Raw genomic sequence first — 23,450 nt, 5'->3', positions numbered from 1 at the left:
TGCCATCTTGACTGTTGGTATCAGAAACTTATTTTGAGCAGTTACCTGAAAATTGTTTCCTTGTGTGGAAAGTTATCCTATTTCTGATTCTTTCCATTCAGGCAGACTCGTTTTATTTTCCCATAAATTGTCTGTTTGCATTTGGTATCAAATTATCCAGATTGGGTAGTAGTAACTGGTTGGTTGTAACCCAAAGAAACATTAAAAAAAATTTGTTTAGTTGCAGTTGGGAGAAAATAACAAGTCCTGGTTATTTATGCGTTAAAGAAGTATTGTGGACTCAACGTTAAGCATTTGTGTCACTTTAGCTTCTTGCTTTTTATGATTCTGGTTCATGTTTCCTAATTAGAGCACTTGACCCTGGTGTTAGAGGGTAAATGTGGTGTATCTTTTTAGGGCCTCCATTTAAATCACAGGTAGGAGCATGGGAGTTTTGAAATTACTATGGATATTGTATTGTCATTTAGTTTATTACATTCACATAAATTTTTGGATTAAGAAGATGTTAGAAGTTTGTTTATCATCCAGTTTTTATGAATCTTGAATTTATTTTCCTTTGTCGTCAGGGTTGTTTGAGTGGAAAAGCTGGTGAGGCATTGATTGAAGTGAGAGGTTAGAAACACTATTAAAAATAAACATGTATATTTTAAGGAATAGTGGATCACTTATGGATTCAGTAAGCTACAAGGGAAACCTTCAAGTAGTTTAGACACAAAAATTCATGCATTTTTATATTGCTAATTTATAGATTATGTGATTTATTTATGCAATGGAAACAGTTCATCACCAAGGGTCTGTTATGTTAGCTGCGTTCGTTCATATACTCATTCATATAGCATGTTCTTGCACACATTAATGCTGTTATGGCAGTGGTCCCGCATAGTGTGTATCACAGTCACTGCAGAGTTTGCTAAAAGCTTGTTAAAAGCTGTAGGTACCATCCCCAGAGACTGTGGTGACATAGTGATCTCTCTTTAAAATAAACACGTTGGATGATTCTGGTCTGTAGACCACTTTTTGACTATTATAGGAGAAAGAATTATTGTTACTAAAAGGTTAAAAAAAAATACCCCATTACTTAAAAAGATTTAATGGCAGGAGAATGTGAAAGTATTTATGATTGTGAGTGATTTAAAACTTTAGCATAATACAACATAATAGGCTTGGTTTTGAATTTGACCTGTCTCCTGTAAAGGCCAGTAGATGGTAGTTGTTTGCTAAACTTCAGTAATGGATAACTTGTGACTGGGTGTAATGGATAACTTGGGCACAATAAAGGGTAAAAATGGTGAAGACCTAGTATATGCTGAAGAGATCAAGAAGAGATAGAATGAATACATGGAAGAATTGTGTAAAAAAGATCTTAATGAGCTGGATTACTACGATGGTGTGGTTAGTCACTCAGAGCCAGACATTCTGGAGTGCGAAGTCAAGTGGGCCTTAAGAAGCACTGCTGTTAATAAAGCTAGTGGGTGTGATGAAATTCCAGCAGAACTATTCAAATCTCTAAAGATGATGCCATCGAGGTTTTGCATTCATTATGTCAGCAAATCTGGAAGACTCAGGAGTGTCCACAGAACGGGAAAGGTCAGTCCTCATCCCAGTTCCCAAGAAGGGTAGTAACAAAGAATGGCTAACCATTGAACAATTGCACTCATCTCCCACGCTAATAAACCTTGCATGCTAGGCTATTCATCATTATGCGAACCAATAGCTTCCAGATGTCCAAACTGGGTTTAGAGACAGAGGAACTAGAGATCAAATTGCTAACATTCACTGGGTTAAAGAGAAAGCAAGGGAATTTCAGAAAAATATCTTATCTCTGTTTCATTGACTGCACTAAACCCTTTGACTGTGTGGATCATGACAAACTGTGGAAAGCTCTTAGAGAGTTGGCAATACCAAACCATCTTACCTGTCTCCTGAGAAGCCTGTATGTGGATCAAGAAGCAACAGTTAGAACCCTGTATGGAACAACTAATTGGTTCAAGATCAAGAAAGGAGTATGACAGGGCTGTCTGCTGTCACCCTGTTTGTTTAACCTGTACACCGAGCACATAATGAGAAATGCTGGGCTGAGTGAGTTACAAACCGAATCAAGATAAGCAGGAGAAACATCAGCAATCTAAGATACGCGGATGATACCACTCTTAATTGCAGAAAGCAAAGAGGAACTGAAGAACCTCTTGATGAGGGTGAAGGAGGAGAGTGAAAGAGCTGGCTTAAGACTAAGTATTAAAAAACTAAGATCATGTCATCCAACCCCCGTTACTGCATGGCAAATGGAAGGGGAAAAGGTGGAAGTAGTGACAGATTTCCTCTTCTTGGGCTCTAAATTCTCTGTGGCTGGTGACTACAGCCTTGAAAACAGAAGACGATTGCTTCTTGGCAGGAAAGCAATGACAAACCTAGACAGTATTTTGAAAAGCAAGAGACATTACTTTGCTGACCAAGGTCTGTATAGTCAAGGGTATGGTCTTCCCAGTGGTCACGTACAGTTGTGAGAGCTGGACCATAAAGAAGGCAGAGCACTGAAGAATTGATACCTTAGAGCTGTGGTGCTGGAGAAGATTCCTGAAAGTCCCTTGGACAGCAAGGAGATCAAACCAGTCAATCTTATGGGAGATCAACCCTGAATATTTACTGGAACGACTGATGCTGAAGCTGAAGCTCCAGTATTTTGGTCATCTGATGTGCACAGACAAATAATTGGAAAAGCCCCTGATGCTGGGAAAGATCAAGGGCAGAAGGAGAAGAGGGCATCAGAGGATGAGATGGCTGGACGGATTCACCGATGCAGTGAACATGAACTTGGGCAGACTTTGGGAGATGGTGAGGGACAGGGAGGCCTGGCTTGCTGCAGTCCATGGGGTTGCAAAGAGTTGGACTCAACTGGGTGACTGAACAGCAGCAACAACTGTAAAGGCCAGTAGATAGTAATTGTTTGCTAAACCTTCAGTATTCCTACCAGTCACAAGTTACCCATTATTAACACCATGTTGCTATTCCATGGTCTAAGTAGAAAATACATATCTTAAGAGTCAGTATATATTTTTTTTAGTCATTTTAATTGCTTTGAAGAAATAGAATGATTTATCTTGAAATGCCAAATATAATTGAGATCAGGCATTAAATTTTAATTTTTATCAAATGAGAGAAATGAGGTGAGGGTATGGTAAAACAGGTGGTGTTCATGCATGGTGCATAATTATGAAGGGATGCAATTTTGGATAACAATTTTAATACATGTTTTGAAATCTTAAAAAGATTCACATTGATTTACATGGTAATTCAATTCTGAGAGTCTCTAAAGGAGATAATTTAAAATATGAAAATAGAGATATATGTTATAGAATTATTTATAATTGCACAAAAACTTGGAAAAAATCTAAACATATTAGAGTAATATTTAAGGAAACCAGTGATCCATTTACACAAAGAAATCTTATTTAACTATAAAATGTTAAAGTGTCCATAATATAGGAAAATACTTATGTATTGTTATGTAAATAAAAGCAGTTTACAGAATTGTCTATCATTTTAAAGATTAGCAGGAAAGTTGGAAAATATTAATTTTGGTGTCTTTTATAATTATAGGATTATTGTTTTACCCTTGTCTTTATATGTGTTCCCCCATATTTTTTTTAATAATGAAGAAATAGCAGATATAAATCAATATGTTGATATTTAAAGAGAGTTGAGGTGAGACACTATAACCAGGTACTTTCAAGGAGTTCAGTGGCAGCATTTGATAAGGATAGGGAATTTGTTTATAAATAGATTCAGAATAGTGATTCCAAGTTAATAGACTGTTAAAGGAATCAGTGCTGAACCCATTTTTCAGATTATGGTTTTGTAAATCACCTCAAGGGAGGAGTACACGGTGATCCTTCAAATTTTAAATCCCTTTTAGGTATGAAATCCAATGGAATTGGTATTAACTATATGAAAATTTTTGAAAGACTATATGAGTGGGCAGGAATGTGGTTAAGTGATAGCCACTTGGCCAGATATGAGTTGGATGGTATGCACTGAAGATTGTTCACTGGATAGTTATTTGCCCTGATGAAATTGTATTCTGAACTACAGAGTTTAGCAAAAATTACAAACAAATTCTTATGTTTGTAATTTTAGTGAGTAATAAGGAATCCAAGATATTTGGGGTTGGTCTGACCCTTTGAGGTTTGTATCAAGGAGAACAATAATTTTCTTTACAACAAGATTTGTTTCTGTGTTTTTGGTTTGCTATCGTACTGCTCTGGATGGACTTGGGGTCAGATTCAGCCAGACAATTCTTGTGTTCCCAAGGGCATGTTATTTTCTATGTGAGGAGTCTTGTCATAGATACATAAAAACAAATAGCATCCCTTGAGATGTATCTAAAAATAAGATACTTAGTTTTGTAAAAAGCATAGCAATAAATTCTAAGTATATGATCAAGGTAAGACAACAGTAAGGAGGGAAAGGATTTGCGGAGAACTGCTGAAATGTTACTTTTTAAATTAAATGAGATGATTATATTCAGGAAGCCTTTTGAGAAACAGTTTTGGTTACAGCTAGTCTTTGATGATTTTTTTTCACTGTTCTCCATTGAAATAAAAATACCAGAATATTGTGGAGAGTGTGGTTTTCATAGTGCTACTGTATTTCATTGATTTAAAGATATAGATTTCCCCATATTTTAATATTTCTGAAATTTAAATGTGTTTTGCAGTCAGTGGCATCTTTAAATCATTGTCAGTTGTGAAATGGTTATCACTGCCTACATATACCCAAACTCAATAATTAATCCTGTTGGTATGACTAGATAATGCAACCCATTGGTGTTTCAGGTAACGTCTCATTTAACGAAGAGATGAGCAGGTCTGTGTTGTCTTCTGAAACCTGTTGGTTGCACTTTCTGGTGATACCTTTTGATTTGGTAACATCAGGAAAGGTGTAGCATCACAACTTGAACAATGTGTGTCAGTTGCTTGAAGGAGAATTCTGAGGCAGTAGAGGAGCATTTTAAAAAGAAATATCACATCACTACTTCCTTAAATGGTACAGAGGATGATATTATGGAAAAACAGGGTCATTGATGACTGAGTTAAGAAATTTAGAAATCAGATTGTGAATATGAAGAAAATTTTAAGAATATTTTGAGTTCATTTTGCTTTTGTTTTTACATAAATAAACATGAGTGCTATGAACATTCATATCTAAATTAAGAACTTTTTCAATAAATACAAAAATTCTGAGAAAGGAAACAATTTTGTTTTTGACAAGTAATAAGCTTGAATACAGTGCACATCACCAGCTGTCTGCTAAGAGATTGCAAAGACCTAAAGAACACTTATCCTTTTATACAGCTAAGCAGAAAAAATCCATTACATGCATATTCTTAGGATAAATAATAAGTAGTGCTCCAGAAAGAGGACTTGACAGCAACATTTGTCACACACAGTTCATTCTAAATTCGCTTGGTAATCAGGGTGACCATAATGTATTAGCTAATTGCTTTATCCCAGGAAAATAAACTTATGTATTTTTATGACAGGAAGTAATTTAGCAACTTGGGGCTAGGTGACCCTCTGAAGTTAGGCTCCTATCCTCCTTGGTGATCACATTTCAAAGAGATGGCTACTGGGTCCTTGAGAAAGATGGTCCTGAGTTGCTGGTTAGAGGCTTGTTTAGCTTTTCTTTTTTCTTAATTAAAAAAATTTAAATTTGCGTGCCGATGATAATTATCTCATACAAAGGGACAAGTTAGGGCAGGAGAAAGGGATAGTTGGAAGAGCAGAGTCTTTGAGAAAGGAAGACAAATTGGGACCCAGTGCAGAAGTAGTTTGTTTTTCTTTTGATAGGAGCAGGAAAAGAGAAAGAGGAGGTAGTTCTCTTCTGAGTTTAGGGTGACTAACATTCAGGTTTGCCTGGGACCGAGAGAGTTCCCAGGACACCAGACTTCCAGTGCTAAAACTGGTGAAGTCCTGAGCAAACCAGGGTGGTTGGGTATTCTGCTGCTGCTTGTTTTTCCTTAGCAAAGTGAAAACGTTGATCATCTGCTGGGAATGGGAAGGGGATGACGGTTTAAGATAAAAGGAGAAGCTATATGAAGTAATTCTTTATCTTAAAGATGAAGGAGCAAATTTCCTAGGTCGTTGTGGTATGATTTCTGGGCTTTGTCTCCTAAGGGTCTACTGAAATTTATGAACATAATTTCAAAGTTCTTATGGTTGTGTTTCTTTACAGTCTTATTCAGCTGTTCAGGTGGAGGTGCTGTGTTAGGTGGAATGCTGGTTTTAACTATGATTTGACTATGATGGAGGAAGAGAGGAGCAGAGGAGGAGGCCACAGGCAAGGAAATGATTATAATGATGGATCATCAAATCTCAAGATAGGTATAAGAAGTGGAGAAGAGAGGATGAAGGATAGTTGGCAGAATGACTCCAACAGACTTTTAGAAGTGAACTGGAATAATAGGAAGTGAAGAGAGTGAGATGCCTGAACCTGAGATTTTTGAGGTGGTATAGTTCCTGGTTTGGAGAAGGCAATGGCACCCGACTCCGGTACTCTTGCCTGGAAAACCCCATGGATGGAGGAGCCTGGTTGGCTACAGTCCATAGGGTCGCTAAGAGTCGGACACAACTGAGCGACTTCCCTTTCACTTTTCACTTTCATGCGTTGGAGAAGGCAGTGGCAACCCACTCCAGTGTTCTTGCCTGGAGAATCCCAGGGACGGGGGAGCCTGGTGGGCTGCCATCTCTGGGGTCGCACAGAGTCGGACACGACTGAAGCGACTTGGCAGCAGCAGTTCCTGGTTATTGATATGATATGGGAATAGGGGCTGGAGTGGATGGCAGAAACAATCATTGAGTATTGCAATGATCACACTATAGATGTGATTTTAGTGATTAAGGCAGGTTTTGGTGCTCCAGAAATAGTCATTTTCTTTTCATATACTATTGTTTTCTGTTTGCTGTTTTATTTTGTTTGATCAGTATCTTGGTTTGAGGCAGTGGTGGTGTTCTTGAATGAAGGTGGTTGTAAATAAATAAGTAGATGGATTAAAGCAAATATTGTTTAATCAGTACTTGTCTTTATCATATGGCTTGCTCCTGGAAACTTTATAATTGGTTAAGTTTCAGACATTAACATCTAAAACGATGATCCACTGCCCATTAAGCTATTTTAGTCCCAAATAAGCTCAGTGAGAACTTTGTGTCATGTATGGTTAATGGTACTGTATTGCTTTGCTCACTCCAGTTTACCTCTTTCTCTTTTTATAGGACCGCAGCTGAATGCCCAGCTAGAAGGTTGGCTTTCACAAGTACAGTCTACAAAAAGACCTGCTAGAGCCATTATTGCACCGTAAGTTTAAAGGGTCTTTACCCAGAATCTTTCATGTGTTGATTTTTAATAAAGGATGAATGTCTATGGATTGAATTAAAAATTAAAAATCAAATGCTGTGTTGAAACGAAGAAGTTATATTCACTAAATTTCATGATTGCTGTGGCTTTCACTTTAACTCAAGGATAAAGGAATTGGCTATTTTCTCAGATGCAGAAGTTTCAAATTTTATTTTTGGTAATAAAACTGACTTTTAAAACAGTTCAACATTAGTTGAAGCAGTTTGAACATTAGGTAAGCTTGGTGATTGCAGTAGTATTTGGTACAAATGAGTAAGTTCTATTTTAAACATTAAAAAGATTGACTTTAATCACATAATTTTAAACTTACAAATGAAAGTGTATTAAACATAATGTGGTGCAATATGGACTAGCAGCCAGGATTTTAGAGGATGGGTAGATTTTTTTTTAAATGAAAGCAGTCTATTGCCTATTAGAAGGCAATCTGTTGTCTGTGTTAGAGGACTTTTTGAGAAGTACAAGCTAACAAACACAGTTACCTGTTTGTGTGGTATGAATTCAGTTAATTTTGATTTGGTAAATGTTGGCGTTTCTGCTATTTTTCTCTCACAGCAGCATCTTTTATGTGACTTCTCGAGTTCAGGTTGGTAACTTGATAAATAATTAATAGTGAAAGTAATAATAGTAACCACTTATTAAACACTATGAGAATTAAACAAGTAAATACACATAAAGAACTTACATTAATATTGGGCATATATAAATGTTATGCCAAACATTTAGTTAATGAGATCTAAGTTGATCTCATTTAAAAGATTCAGGAAGCTGACTACACTGCTTACCAACTGTGTGACATACAGGTTATTTAATCGCTTGTGCCTTTGTCTTATTGGTAAAATTAGAATCATGATATTACCTTCATATAGTTTTTCTAACCATTAAATGAGCTAATCTTTACAAAACTTTTAGCATAATGACTTGCTATTACTTATTTTGTCATTCAGCAGATGTCTATCAGGCTAAATACTAGATGCTCTTCTTTGTGCTGCTCTTTGAATAAATTGAAATCACTACTCATAGTGCTTGCCTTTTAGTATTTGGGGAATGCAGACAGTAAATAATAATGCTGTGTTGAGTGCTGTTGGGCGCTAAGAAAAATAAAGCAGATAAAAGGATTGAGAGTGACAGCATGAGTTGGGAGTTGCTAGTTTATGTAGAATAGTAAGAAAAACTCTCCCTGTTAGGTAGCAATTGAGCCTAAATGATGTGAGAGAGGAGTTGTGCAGATACCCAGCAAAGAGTTTAGGTTGAGAAGCAGCAAGGACAGAGGCTCTGGGACAGAATATGCTTAGTGTGTTTGAGGAAAAGCAAAGCCAGTGTAGCTGGAGAGGCATATACGTGTGGAAGAGTAGTGGCTGCGATTGGCAGTGGGGGCTTGATTATGGGAAGGCTTCGTAGGAGATCATAAAAGCTTTGGTTTTCATTCCAAGTTATATGGCAAGTAAGGAGAAGCTTTAAGCAGAAAAGTAATACCATCTGACTTAGGTTTGCAGGGGATTATTCTTGCTGTGGTCTAGACTTTTTGTTTTGTGGAGGCGAGGAGTCTGTTTAGGAGGCTTTTTACTCTAGTACCGAAAAGAGATGACATAATGGCTTTGACTGGGAGCTCTAGTGGTAGAGGTGATGAGAAACAGTATATTCTGGGTATTTTTGAGGCTGATAAAATAGAAGAAAAAGTCATGGATGACTTAAGTTCTGGCTTGTGAAATTGAAAGGATGGAATTGTGTTTATATTAATTAAAGGGAAAAACAAGGGTAGAGGTGGGGAGTGGAATTTTAAGTGTTTGTATAGAATCTAACATTTTATTCTCCCTGTATTAATGTTGAGATGCCTACTAGATATCCAAGTGGGGATTTCAAATGGGCAGCTAAATATGTGAATCTGGAGTACAGGGAAGAAGGGCTAGGCTATGTTGGTATATCACACTTAACACAGTTAAGTGTGTAACTTATCACTTAAAGTCTAATTGGACTGTAGTTGCCTAGGGAGTAAAATAGGAGAAATTCAAAGACTAAGCCCTTAGGCAAGCTAGCTTTATTTAGAGGTCACGATGAAGATGAATATCTGCAAAGGAGATTTTGAAGGAGGACGAGGGAGGAAGGAGGAAAACCAAGAGTGAGTGATGTTTCTGGGAAGTAAAAGGATGAAAATGTGTCAGGGAGGAGAAGATCAGGTGTGTCAAATTCTGCCAGTAGGTCAAATAAGATGCAGACTGATAATTGATAATTGAGTACTGTGGAGATTGCTGGTTATTTCAGTAAGAACAATTTCTGTGGAGTGGTAGGGATGAAAGCACAGTTGGAGTGGGTTCAAGAAAGAATCAGGGAGGGAAATGAAGACAGTGAATATAGACAGGTGTTTTTGGAGAAATTTTGCTATAAATCAAGGAAATAGGGCAATGGGAATATGGTGTCAATGTAAAGTGAGAGTTATTAAAGTGTTTATAATGTTGACACAATCCAGTAGAGAAAAATTGATGCAAGGATAAGCTGGGAAGTTTGTATAAGTGAGATCCTTGGTTGGGTGAGAAACGATAGATTAATAATCACCTTTTTATAGTATCTCATATGTTCTATTGTCATTCCCATTTCTACGCTGATATTTGACTATTATGGTATACTAACTTCCTAGATAAAACCTGTTCTAAATGTGGGAACTGAACTGAATCAACATAAAATTAAAATGAGGTTAGTTATTCTGAAAAACTAGCTATGCTTGTTTCCTTCTTGTAGTTAGTTTTAAATTGAAATCTTTGGAAGTAGCCTGGGAAATGAGATATTTGGGCCTGAGTTACAAACACTTTGATTTGTAAAAAATTTCTAAGTTACCTGAGGTTTCAAAATGAATATTGAAAATAGTTTTGGCTTTGGTGTGCATGTTTCTGCCATATAGTGACTTTGTAGTTTATATATAAATAATTTCTACTTTGTTAATATATGAAAAATTTAAATATAGTTAAGTTCATCTTATTATATGGGTTCCAGAGGTAACTTCTCCAGAGTTACCTTTCTTTTTTTAAGGTAGAAAAGCAGTAACAAATATTTTGCTATTAAATAGGCACAAGGGCTTTCCAGGTGGCTCAGTTGCAAAGAACCCTCCTGCCAGTGCAGGAGACACAGGAGACTTGGGTTTGATCCCTGGGCTGGGAAGATCCCCTGGAGGAGGAAATGGCAACTTGCTTCAGTATTTCTGCTGGGAAAATCTCACAGACAGGAGAGCCTGGCTGTGGCTGAAGTCTGTGGGGTCACAGAGCTGGACCTGACGCAGGCACAGAAAGGTCTTTGTAAGAACATACTTATATAGTAATTAGACAACTTAAAAATTAACATTTCTGTATTTATTTAAAATAAGAAACGTATTTTTAAAATGTTATAAATTCTAGCTCTCTGGGACCACCTTTTCTTAGATTGTGCCTTCATAAGAATAAATCATACAAGAGGAACCTTAAAAAAACAAACCCAGAACCTAAGTAGCACACTTTCAAAAATGCTTAAACAGTAGGTCCTTTTTATATTGATGTAGATTAAATAGAATAATGTCATTTATTATTGACATTATTAGAAGAATAAATATTGACCCATAAACTAACTGTTGATCAGTCTTAAAGAATTCTAATCTGTATGACATATAAGCAGGCGCATTTGGGAGAAGGATTTAAAAAATTTGAGTAAAAAATATCATTATCCTTTGAAACAGAACTACAGGTTCCTTAAGGCACAGGAAACAGTATGTGGCCCAGGGATATATATTGAAATGATCTCATGAACTAGGAGTTCCAAAAGCCTTCTTGCCATGACTGCCAGATACTTTGATGCCAGAATTGTTTATCTTGCAATATTCTTGAATAATTCAGCAACCGTTAAAATGGAGCTGTATCGGTATATATCACTTAAGAAACCTCTTATTGAATATAAAAATATAAGCCAGTGATTGTAGAAGGGGCTTAATTTACATGATGAAACTATATTTTGCTGTAAAGCATAGAACCTACCTCCAATGCCGGAGACATAAGAGACTCAGGTTCGATCCCTGAGTCAGAAAGATTCCCTGGAGGAGGGCATGGCAACCCACTCCAGTATTTTTGCCTGGAGAATCCCATGGACAGAGGAGCCTGGTGGGCTCCAGTCCATAGTTGCAAAGAGTCTGGCACTATTGAAGTGACTTAGCATGCATGCACACACAATGACTATTGAAGGCTCCCACCATACATTTACAATAGAGTTTGATTAAAAAAAAAAAAGTTTTTGGCTACACAACATGGCATATTCTACATTGACAGCATAGAGTCTTACCCACTAGACCACCAGAAAAGTCTGTTAGAGTTTGATTACTTAGTGGCTAATCTAGTAGGAATAGTTCAAGGGTACTTTTACTTTTCATTCTGTACCTTTTTTCATTGTTTGACTCTTTTCTTTTTTTTTTCTTTTTTTACTGTGGACATGTATTACCTTTACTATAAAAACCAGTTTGAAAGCCAAGAAACATTTATATAGAAGACCAGGTTGTATATAGTGAAGCATACCTATAGAGCTCCTACCAGTGTATATCATGAGATAGTGAATCTTCATAAATTATCTAGTTAATTTAATTTCCTAAAGATATGCAGTCCTTGTTAGTATTAAGTGGCAGGTTATTCATGGCAGTATCTCAAATCATATATACTCCAGCAGTAAAAGAAACTCAATATGCAACATTGTGGTTAGCTTATTCTTACTTGACTTTTTAGCTCTGTTTACTTAATATTTGTGAGGTTCCAATTATAAAAATAAAATATCCTGAATAATGGCTGTTTTACCTGGACATTTTTGGGGTATAACAATCTACTGATATTTTTTACTGAAGCAGGAATCTTTAGGGCCATTGAGCCATGCCTATGAAAGAAAAGAATACAAAGGTAGGTGCAGCAGAATAAAATTGAGAGGGCAGTATGGAGATTGCTGCTTCTGTGAATTGTTTGGGGCCAGTTGTCCCTCAGCTTGATCCTGTATGCTCACAGGTGTTATTTTTTTTTATTGTTTTTTCAAATTTTTGTTGGTGTATAGTTAATTTACAATGCTGTGTTAGTTTCAGATGTATAGTAAAGTGAATCAGTTTTATATATATATTCACTTTTTTTTTTTAAAGATTCTTTTCCCATGAAGGTCATTACAGAGTATTGTGTAGAGTTCCCTGTGCTCTGCAACAGGTTGTTTATTAGCTGTCTATTTTATATGTAGTAGTGTGTATGTTCACAGGGGTTTGTAACTTTAGATTCTAGGTTTGTAGATCATAACTTAATGTTGTAAACTTTTCTTAAATCTCTTAGAAAGGAGATCTCATTTCATCTGGTCCAGTCTTCTCATTTCATCTAGTGCGGCCTTTATTTTGCATTTTTTGCTGCTGTTCAGTAGAACTAGGACTACTAGATTCTGACTTTGTTGAAGTCAAATAAGTGTTCTTTTATGATTCCCTATATCCTCTTTGATGAAAAGCCTCTCAGAATATTTGTAGACTCTTGGCATTCATGGTTGATACAAATGAAAGTTCATGTAGCGATTGGTAATGTTCCTGATGTAGGAATTTAAATTATATCACACTGCAAGGTTGCTGTATGGAAAACTGTCACTTAACCAGTGAATGATCATGGACAGTGACATTGCATCCTCATTTAATAGCAGCTCTGTAAAGGGCACAAATTCTGGTAGGTTAGGAACTGGACTTGCTGATATAAAGGGTCTGCTGTGTAGATGTAAAGGGAGAAACAAAAGTACTCTGCATTAAAAGAAGGATCAGTTTTTAGAGGCATAGCTCTAGCCTAATGACAAATTATAGATATTAGAGTATAATTCTGTATTGGTTTTCATGAGAAGTTACATTAAGAATCAGAGTGACCTGTAACTGCTAGCACGGATGTCTTTGTATTAAAGATTTTACAAACTTTAAAAAGACTGACTTGGACACACTTTTATGATGCATCATCAAATATCTGTAGAGTACAAGTTTTCATTGCTCTTCTGGCTGTCATGCACAAAAGAAAATAACTTAGTCATTCCCTTAGCAAAGCCTTCTTTATTGTGTTTGATCTCTTAATGGAACCTCTTTTTACGTACCTGTAGAATTAGATTCTATTAGCAAGAGAAAGGTATAGGGACAGAGGGTCACTGGTGAGAATTGATGATGATTAGTACAACTTTATTCTTTACCATGTATCTGGGCCAGGATAAAGGAAAGTAATAGAAATTCTCTTTTACTGTGATCTTAGTCCTTGCATATAAGTAGAGTTCCTTACTATGGGGGATAAGAGGGATGGTATACTCAATGATTTTTTATAAAAGATACACTTCAATGTATTCTTTATCCAGGTTAAGACTCCTCTCTCTTTGCCAGTATTTTATCTTTCATTCAAGCATACTTTTAAGCCTTCAGCTTCAGAAAGGACTAAAACCGTGAAATCTGAGTTCTTATTATGAAACAAGTTTACCTTAGTTAATCATGTTATTAAAGCTATCACCTTTCCTTGTAGTCTTACAGGATATATGATTCTGGAATTAGTCTTCAGTTGTTAGGACATTTACTTTTCCAACTCCACGGACTCTTACCCCTTTTCCTTCAAATATGTACAGGTCTCTCTTGGTGGTTAAGAATGGGTTCTGGAGCTCTACTGCCTGGCTTTGAATCCTGGAGTAACACTTACTATCTGTATGACCTTGAGCAAGTTTCTTAACCTTTCCGCTTTAGTTTCTTCACCTATAGAAAGAGAAAAATAGTAACTCCTATCTCAGAGAGTTGTTAGGATTAAAAGAAATGCTTTGAGTTAACATAGAAGATTGCCTGACATGTAGTAAGCACTTAGTAGATGTTAGTTACCACCGTTAATCATAACTGTCTTCTTTTTCTTCTTCCTACTTGGTCACTAAGATATGTCAGTTTTTCTTTTTAGACTCTAGTGCATTGATTTCTCATTTCCCACTGACACTGACACCATTCTAGACCATGACATTACTGCCTCAAACCACAGTTTCCAAGAGAGCTTCACGTAACACTTCTGTCCCTAATGTCCTTTGAGCTTGTTTTTCAGTACACGATAACAGTTTCACATGGTCACTTCCCTGCTCAAAAGCATACATCAGTTTTTCAGAAACTTGTTTTATCAAGTCCAGACTTGATAATGAGTCAGAGTCTCATTCTGTCTTAGTACTACTCTCTTATTGCATTCAGGTCAATTTCATATTTTCTCATTTACATCATACGTTTGGACATTTGCTCATGTTTTTCCTTCAGCCTTTATTCCCTTCCCTTCCCTTACTATTTCTGTCCTACCTGTTCTTCAAGAATCTAGTGTTTCTAAGAAGTCTGGCACTTAAGAACCCACACACTTATGGCGAATTAATGTATGACAAAGGAGGCATGATTATACAATGGAGAAAAGAAAGCCTTTTCAATAAATGGTGCTGGGAAAACTGGACAGCTACATGTAAAAAAGTGAAACCATTCTTTAACTCTGTATATAAAAATAAGCTAGCACATTGCTATCTTGTATGACTGTGATTGACTTATGTGACTCTCTTTTTCTGTGTTTAGCTGAGTACCATTTTTAAAACAGCTCTATTGGGGTATGATCAACATTCAGCTGCATATAAAGTGTACAGTTTTATATGTAAGTTTGAAATATGTATATACCTGTGAAATCGTTACCACAGTTGAGACAGTGAACATACTCCTCATCTTCAGAAGTTTCACTGTGCCTTCTTTACCTCTCTGCCTTCTTCCCACCCTCCTACATCCACTGATTTCCTTTCTGTCACTATAGTTTTTATTTTTTAGAATTATTTATTTTTTTAATTTAAGTATAGCTGATTTACAGTATTGGGTCAGTCTATGCTCTACAGCAAAGTGACTCTTTTTTACACACACATATATGTATATATTCTTTTTCAAAATTAAATATTTTTAATTATAGAAGTATTTAAATGGAATCATATAATATGAAACTTTTGTCTGTGTTCTCTCATTCAGCATATTTATTTTTCTTTATTTTGCCATTCCTTTTTTTTAAGCATAATTAATTTGAGTGTGTCAATAGTTTGTTCCTTTTTATTGCTGAAAAGTTACTTTGTTATATGGATATTTTTAAATTTGTTTGTCAGTTCACCTTTTGAGGGATAGTTGACTGTTTCTGTTTTTGGCTACTGCAAATAAAAATGGGATGAATATCGGAGTATAAATCTTTGTGTGCACATAATGCCTTTTTTTTTTTTTTAGGAGTGGAATAGCTGGCAGGAGTTACATAGCAGAAGTATGCTTAGTTTTTTTTTTTTTTTTTAAGACATTGCCAAACCATTTTTTCCAGAGTAGTGGTACCGTTTTGCATTTCCACAAGTACAGACTGAGTTTCGGTTCTGCACCTTGCCACACTTGGTGTGGCCACTCATTTCATTTTAGCTCATTCTGGTGGGTGTTTAGTGGTAGCTCACTGTTTTCATTTGCCTCTCCTTAATGACTAACTGATGTAGAGCCTTCTCTTGCATGCTTTTTGCCATCCCATGTTTTCTTTTTGAAAGTATCTGTTCACATCTTTTTCTATTTAAAAATTCTAAAAAATCATAATAAAATATACATAACATAAAATTTACCATTTTAAGGATTTTTTAACCATTTGTATAGTAGTGTTAAGTGCATTCACATTGTTGTGCAACCAGTCTTCAGAATTCTTTTTGTCTTGTAAAATAGTTACCTGTGTCTTTTTAAAGCATTAGGTTGTTTTGAAATTTCTTTGTATATCAGATATAAATCTTATATCAGATATTTGCTTTTTCTTTATATATTTAGAGATAAATCCTTTATCAGATATATGCTTTACAAATATTTTCTCCCAGTCTGTGTTTTTGCTTTTCAGTTTACTGTGCATCTTGAAATTGGCCATGATAGGAATGATTTACTCCACATTAATAGGCAGATTGCTACAAATCAGGAGTTTATTTTATGTTGATTATATGTCTATACTCAAAAAAAGAAATGGGGAAAGGTTAATAATGCAGATTAAACTTTGTGTTATGTCTGTAGCTTTACAGTTGTGACTAGCACAAAGAAACGAGGAAGAAAATATGTTTTTCATTATTTGAAAAACTACTGTCTAATAAACAAAAGACATTTTTCAAGTTGTTGAATGAGTGAAATTCAGACATATGTCTTCATTGTTTCACTCTTGTCACTTGCAGTCATTATTTGGCTAATGATTAAAGAGGTCAGCTAAAATCAGGGAAAGCATTCTGGGACACTCAATTGCCTATGCAGAATTTGCAGTAAAGGATGTTACATATTTTTTCATTGTTTGGAAATTGTGTGATATATATCTTTTTATTTCAGTAAAATTTATAATAAGCTTCAGTACATATGTATACATTTTTTTCCCCCTGCAGAGCCATTTGTTAAACATTTACTGCCCACACACTAGAAGCATTAAAGAAAATATTTCTAGACTCACATAACTTGAGTCAAGAAAGAAAATTAATGTTCTGAAACGTAGTCATTGTATGGGTGATCAGAGAACTAATGTAAAGCTAAGACCAGAGGGTGAGAATGATAGAATGCGTAATAGTGAGAGAAAATGAAAGGGCATGATACATAAAAGGCCAGGTCAGTTCTCTTACCTCTACATATGCAGAGGGACATGAGCTGTTTCTTATAGGATATTTGTTTTGCTCTGATTTGACTTGCTTTTAATCTTATTGTTTTGTGTATGTAATGGTCTGTTGATGGTATTGAACAGGAGTGTTAAAAACTCATATTATTATTAGTGTTACATTGCGTGTTAAGTCGCTTCAGTTGTGTCCAACTCTTTGTGACCTTATGGACTATAGCCTGCCAGGCTCCTCTGTCCCTGGGGTTCTCCAGGCAAGAATACTGGAGTGGGTTGCAGTGCCCTTCTCCAGGGTATCCCAACCCATGGACTGAACCTGAGTCTCTTTCATCTCCTGTGTTAGCAGTCGGATTCTTTACCACTGACTCCACCTGGGAAGCCCCTTAGTGTTACATCAGCAACTTCAAATAAGCCTAGAAAAATTTAAATCCTAATTTTCCTTTAGATCAAAAAAAAAAAAATTACAAAATACTTTTTAACATTTAAAATTGGAACACAGAACAATCATGTGTTCCTTGTGCTATTCTAGAAGTTGCATCATTCCCTACATTGCTTTTTAATCTATACACATAATTCTGTTATGTTTACCATAATTACTATATTTCTTTCAGAAGTTATTTTTCTCCCAGAATGATTTGCTTTTGAATCTGATCATTAAGTTAAACATTTTTTTGTTTTGTAGCCATGCAGGGTATACGTACTGTGGGTCTTGTGCTGCTCATGCTTACAAACAAGTGGATCCATCTATTACGTAAGTAATATAGCTAGATTCCATTTTGATTAGGTGGTTGGAGATTATATCATACTTGCTTTGTCACTGAAGTAATTTGTTTTACATATTTATTGTATATTTGATTTCATTAAGAATTTGACTTTTTATCAATTTGATTATAACATGTAGGTTATAAAAAGCTTTAATACTGTTTTTCATTATCTGAGCATTTGGTTATTACCTTCCCTTTGATGGTAAAATATTTAGTTCTGGAAATGTTAGCCGGTTAATACACTATTGTGATTTTGTAAGAAATATATATTTGGTCATTTAGATGATCAAAATATATTTCACATGTATATTTAGTCGTCTTCTATAGTTCCCCAAACTGTTGGACTTGCCTAAGTGGTGACATTGACAAAAAAGCTGTTTCTTGTATGTTAATGAAGTGACTTTTGGACCCCCACCTAAGACTGGGGACTGGTTGCCAGAATATTCAACCTGTGTTTAGAAGGTTGGAATTTTCATTCCTGCTTCCTGACCTCCTCTGGGGAGGGGAGAGGGCCTGGAGGCTGAATCAATCATTATCTTGATTAAAAGCCCCAAAGGGCAGGCTTTGGTTTGGAGAGCTTCTGGGTTGGTGAACGTGTGGAGATTTAGAGAGAGTGACCTGCCTGGAGAGGGCGTGGAAATTCCTGGCTCTTTCCCCTTACCTTGCCCTTTGCATCTCTTCCATCTGGCTGTTACTGAGTTACATCTTTCTATAATAAACCAATGATCTAGTAAGTGAAATGTTTTTCTGAGTTTTGTGAGCCGCTTTAGCAAATAAATTGAACCCAAGGAGGGGGTCATGGGAACCTCTGACTTGTAATCAGCCTGTCAGAAGTACAGGTAATAACCTGGACTTAATTGGCATCTGAATTGAAATTAAAGGAGGTGGTTGTTGGAATCTCTAATCTGTAAAGCCTAAGTGACAACCTGGGCTTGCAACTGGCATCTGAGGTGGGAGATGGCTGTGGGGACATGCTTGTAGGACTGAACCCTTAACCTGTGGAATCTGATGTTGTCTCAGGGTAGATACTGTCAGAGCTGAGTGTGCCCCTGCTGCCCCCATGAATGCACTCAGTGGTAGTGGGTCCAGGAACATTACCAGTTAAATAGTTTGCTTTTTAAAATTTTCTTTGAAAACCTGGAGTCGAGTACTTTTTTAAAGAAAAATCCAAAGCCTTTTTTCTATTTTAATCACTTTATAATTGAAAATTTTTATTGTACTTGTTAAATTCTGGTTAATGAATGAAGAATAATTTCTCATTGACAGGAAAAGGTATCTGAATTATTTTAGAATCTGACAGTGAATTTAATATGGTGTTTGAAGTGTATTATCTCATAATAATTTAATGACAGCTCTGAAATTAGCTTAAAAAAATCTTCCTGGCAAATTGAGACTGAGTCATATAGTACTCTATAAAATGAGAAAGTTGTGAACTTTAAAAGCTTAGTATACCACTCTCTAAAATAAGAAATTTGTGAAATTTCAAAAATTTCTGCTGGAAAATTTTAATTCTGTCAGATGTTAATTGATTGGTTAGACCTGTACTAGCATAGATGAAGTATAATCATTCGTGGTGAGATGTAGAAGTAACTCACAGTAGCCATGAGTTTAAAAAGAGAATCTCACCCTCAGCCTGCTTCCTTGCCTTTGAGCAGTTTGTTCAAATTGTTAAAAAAGCTACTCTCTTTGGTTTTTATGTGGTATGTTTGTCCTGCACATTTTATCAGGCCTTTATTGAAAGTTATTTTTAGTAAATTTTTAATAATAAATTATTAAAGACTATAATATTGCCAGATGATTTGAGGCACATCTTTAACAGATATTTCATAATACATATTTAATGTATAATTTTAACTTGTTTCATGCATAAGGGTGAAGTAGAAATTAGATTGTAAAGCTTTTTAGAGACCTCCTTTATTTGACCCTGGTCTATAAACCATCTATAATCAAGGCTAGTTCATATAACTTTTTCCAAACGTTTTCCGGTTTGGCAGAATTTTTTTGATGATGATACGTACTGAAAGGATACCCCAGAATTAATTTGGCCTAGGAGTACATAGAGAGTCTATATTGATATAAGTGGAAATTGTGTGTATAAGCTGATGGACAGTAAGAATGGAAGGGAAAAAAATGGTAAAAAGGAAAGAGAGTGAAAGGTAAAAAGGAAGGACTGAGGAGGTGATGATAAAGGCGATCAGTAAAAAGAAAGACAAATGATGGGTAATGTGAGTGATCACCTTATTCTTGTAATTAGTATATTGGAATTGAATTCTGAATAAATAAATTTGAAGGTTTGAGTGTTGAAAATGATCATTGACAGTCATAGTTTTATTCTCTTGAAAGTGGCTCTCCCTGAGATTTGCAATGTCTTCAGAGTCCTTTGAGAAGATAGAGAACACATGCTTTTGGGAATAATAAGTATAGAGAAAAAATAACAACCCAAGAGAAGCTTGAACTTGATACACTAGCTTCCATTCTTACTTCCCCATTCTCTACATGTCCACCAGGATCATCTTTTGTGCATAGGCTTTGAATGGATCTTTTACCTTGGCATGATTTTTTGATATCTTACATGAACATTTAGAAAATACTTGTTCATTGAGCTAGGCAGGTCTTTCAAATGTTTACATTTCATCATACAATGTAAAAAAAAATCATTTGTTAATATCACCATCAATTTCATTAGAAATATTTTTAATTATTGGGAAGCTGTCAATCTCACAGTGATACAAGTTTTACAAAAGTCCTAACTTTCACTTAAAACTTTCAGTTTTATCATTGGCAACAAATATGTCAAATGTTTTCTATGAAGTCAGGCTCGTTTTGTTTGTTTTCTAGAAAATTTCTGCCAGTTAGCTAAGTTGGAATAACCACAATTTCTCTGCAGTCATTTTTTGAACTAAAAATTGTGTTCCATGGGGAAAATGTCTACTTTAGCTCATAACTCAAAAGCACACAAATGCTTTTTCCTTGAGACATGCTTCTGTATGTTGCAGAGGTGCTTTGTGCATTTATTACCTCAAATTGAATGCATTTTGTCATACAGCATATTTTAATAAAACTGTATTCAGAGTTCAGCATTTAATGAAATGAAACTGGCTTTAAAAAAACAGCATGGGTGAAGGTGAAGAATACATAACTACTAGTACATTTTTATTCCATTATCTTTATTGTAGCCAGCAGTTTACACAGTCCCACTTTTGTACCACAAGTGCAAATTTAACACATTGCAAAGGCAGATAACTTCTTTGTATTATTATGAAAATAGTTTTGATTTTGTGAACTCTTTGAAAGGGTATTGAGGAATCCACAGTTCACACTTTGAGAACTGCTATAATTCAAGGTGATTGGATTTATATTGTGGATAAGGTATTGGAGACATCTCTGGGGAGATGATCTTTAAGCCAGCAAAAGAAGCAATTAATGTGAAAAAGCTTTGAAATAGGCAGAGGTATCCTTGTCATCAGGGCACTGCAAAGACCAGTGTGCATAAAGTACTGTGATCTAAGTGGGGCAGAATCACACTGGAGGGACTGGTTCATTTGAGACTTTAGAACCTGTTTTAAGGATTTTGGATTTTATCCTCTGACCATGAAAATGAAAAACCTTTGAAAGACATTTTAAGTGGGAGAGTGATATGATCTGATTCATATTTTAGAAAGAGTACTCTGGCCCTTTAAGGAATTTTAAAAATGATACATTAAGTTCTTTCCCATATTTATAGTTGCAAAGTCTTTTCCTATTACTGAAACTTTAAAAACTGAAACTCAGGATGTTACTTAGATAGTAACTTGAATTTGATTAGTATCTTTCAGAAAACCTTGCAGGGCAGAAAGAGAGCCAAAAGGAATCTTCTTTGGGGCCACATGACATTTTATTTTTCAGTTAAAATATCTCCGCTTACTATGAAACATTAAAAAAAAATTACTTGTGTTCCATTATTTAGTATAAATAGTTGACTATTTATGAGAACAGGCACTTAAGTAACTCATGTGTTGAGTGCACAGACTACTCTCTTAATAACTCCACAAATGTGGTTTCTCTGGAGGTATAATTATATGTAAACTACATTATTTCCTGAAAGAATGCCTACTGATTTTTTTTCCTATTTTTTCATATTAAAGATTTCTTTTATATGTATGGTAACAGTGATTATATGCAGATATTTTAAAAGTAACCCCTTTACGACAAAGCACTTTGTAATTAATTAAAGGGAGAGAAAGTGGCATTAGTTCCAATGCTTATATTATCCATTTCTGTCCAAAATATGTGTATGGCTTAAGTGTTTATGGACCTCGTGATCTAGGGGGGAAGAAAGAGAAAAGATGTTATTTTTTATTTATGCTATTAATTGTCTTTTAGCATATAGCTAACACAGAGATTCAGTCTGAGATTAGTAATCATTCAGTGTGTATTTTGTTTTTCCTTCTTTTCAACAATACTTTTTTTTGGTTTGTTTTTGGGTATATCACTTTTAAGAATTTTGTATTGATGGGACTTAAATCTCTCTTTTTTCCCTGTTATCTCTCTTAACTAAATGCAGAACTTCACTGTGTTGCTTTCGGGTGAGTTTCAACCTTTGGGGTACCCAGCTGGATAATTCAGACTGATGGGAGCTCTTTTCCGCAGGAGGCTTTATCTTTTCATCTCAGTTGAGTCTGACGAAAACGCAAGCAAGATGAATAGCCACGTATTAAATTAGAGGAAGCAGTTAGGCTTTCTGACCTCTGGTCTTTATTTCTGAAGTAATACTCATCTTTTAGTCACTATCAGAAGACCTTGTTACACTTACCTATGAAATATATCTGTGCCTCAATTGATATTATAAAAGTCGTTTCATGTTTTAATTATCCTGAATTTCCAGGAGTGCTCTGACTTTAAGTATTCTAGTCTTCTTTTCTTAAAAATACATTCCTCAATCACAAAAATGCTTTTCTTTTCTTCCTTAGCTCTTAATTCATACTGGGTTGGCCAAAAAGTTTGTTAGAGTTTTCTGCTTACGTCCTGTGGAAAAATCCGAAGGAATTTTTTTGCCAACCCAATATAGTACCTTGTCCTTAAGCAAGTTTCCTAAACACTCAGATATACCATTATTTATGTCTCACATTAGACTTTAATTTTAAAAAGTGTGGTGTTATTTATATGCCATTAAGGTATGAGAACATAGTGGTATCTTTTGTTCATTTAGGAATCTGGATTTTTTTTTTTTTCCCTTAAACGTTATTGATTTGCTCATAGAGATGATGACAGGAAGTGAGTATTAGCAGGGGAGGTGAGGAAAGAGATTATGTTTCTGACTAGGAAACTAGATACTATGTTTCTGACTAGGAAAACGGGGCTCCTCTTGAGTTGTGGCGGGACCCTCGGTGTTCCTCTCCAGTGGAGACGGGTACGTCAGGGAACTTCTTGAGTTGCAGCAAGGGTGTGAGGGACTTGTGGTCTTACATGTCTGCTCTGAGTGACATCTTGAGGATTGAAGTTTCTTCAGGAAATTTTGGGCCTAAACTGAGAATCACCTTTTCCTTACCCACATCTTTCCTAGCTCCCCCAACCCTCCCAACACCTCAGATAGCAAGTAAGATACACCCAACTATAGGTTAATTTTCTTACCTGTAATAGAATTTTATCAAAATAAATACTTTGCAATATGGCACAC

At 35.6% G+C, this 23,450-nt stretch overlaps 1 protein-coding gene across 5 annotated transcripts in view; it reads left to right on the top strand.

Moving 5' to 3' along the window:
• The window catches only part of MEMO1 (mediator of cell motility 1), a 109,626-nt gene that overhangs the window by 41,385 nt on the left and 44,791 nt on the right, over window positions 1-23,450 (top strand). For 3 of the 5 annotated variants that reach the window (XR_005718375.1, XM_040224588.1, XM_040224587.1), the window contains 2 exons: window positions 7,269-7,350; window positions 17,713-17,781. Coding sequence is in view for 4 of the 5 variants with exons in the window: in XM_040224588.1 (XP_040080522.1) it covers window positions 7,269-7,350; window positions 17,713-17,781 (151 nt within the window). In the remaining variant the exon portion in view is untranslated. Of the gene's footprint in view, window positions 1-7,268; window positions 7,351-17,712; window positions 17,782-23,450 lie in introns of those variants that run through there. The other 2 variants (XM_040224590.1, XM_040224591.1) reach the window with 2 other exon arrangements.

This window comes from Oryx dammah, unplaced genomic scaffold, assembly GCF_014754425.2.
Source record: "Oryx dammah isolate SB20612 unplaced genomic scaffold, SCBI_Odam_1.1 HiC_scaffold_25, whole genome shotgun sequence".
Taxonomy (NCBI): domain Eukaryota; kingdom Metazoa; phylum Chordata; class Mammalia; order Artiodactyla; family Bovidae; genus Oryx; species Oryx dammah.
The sequence above is the reverse complement of the archived record's forward strand: the minus strand, read 5'-3'. Positions and strand labels throughout refer to the sequence as shown.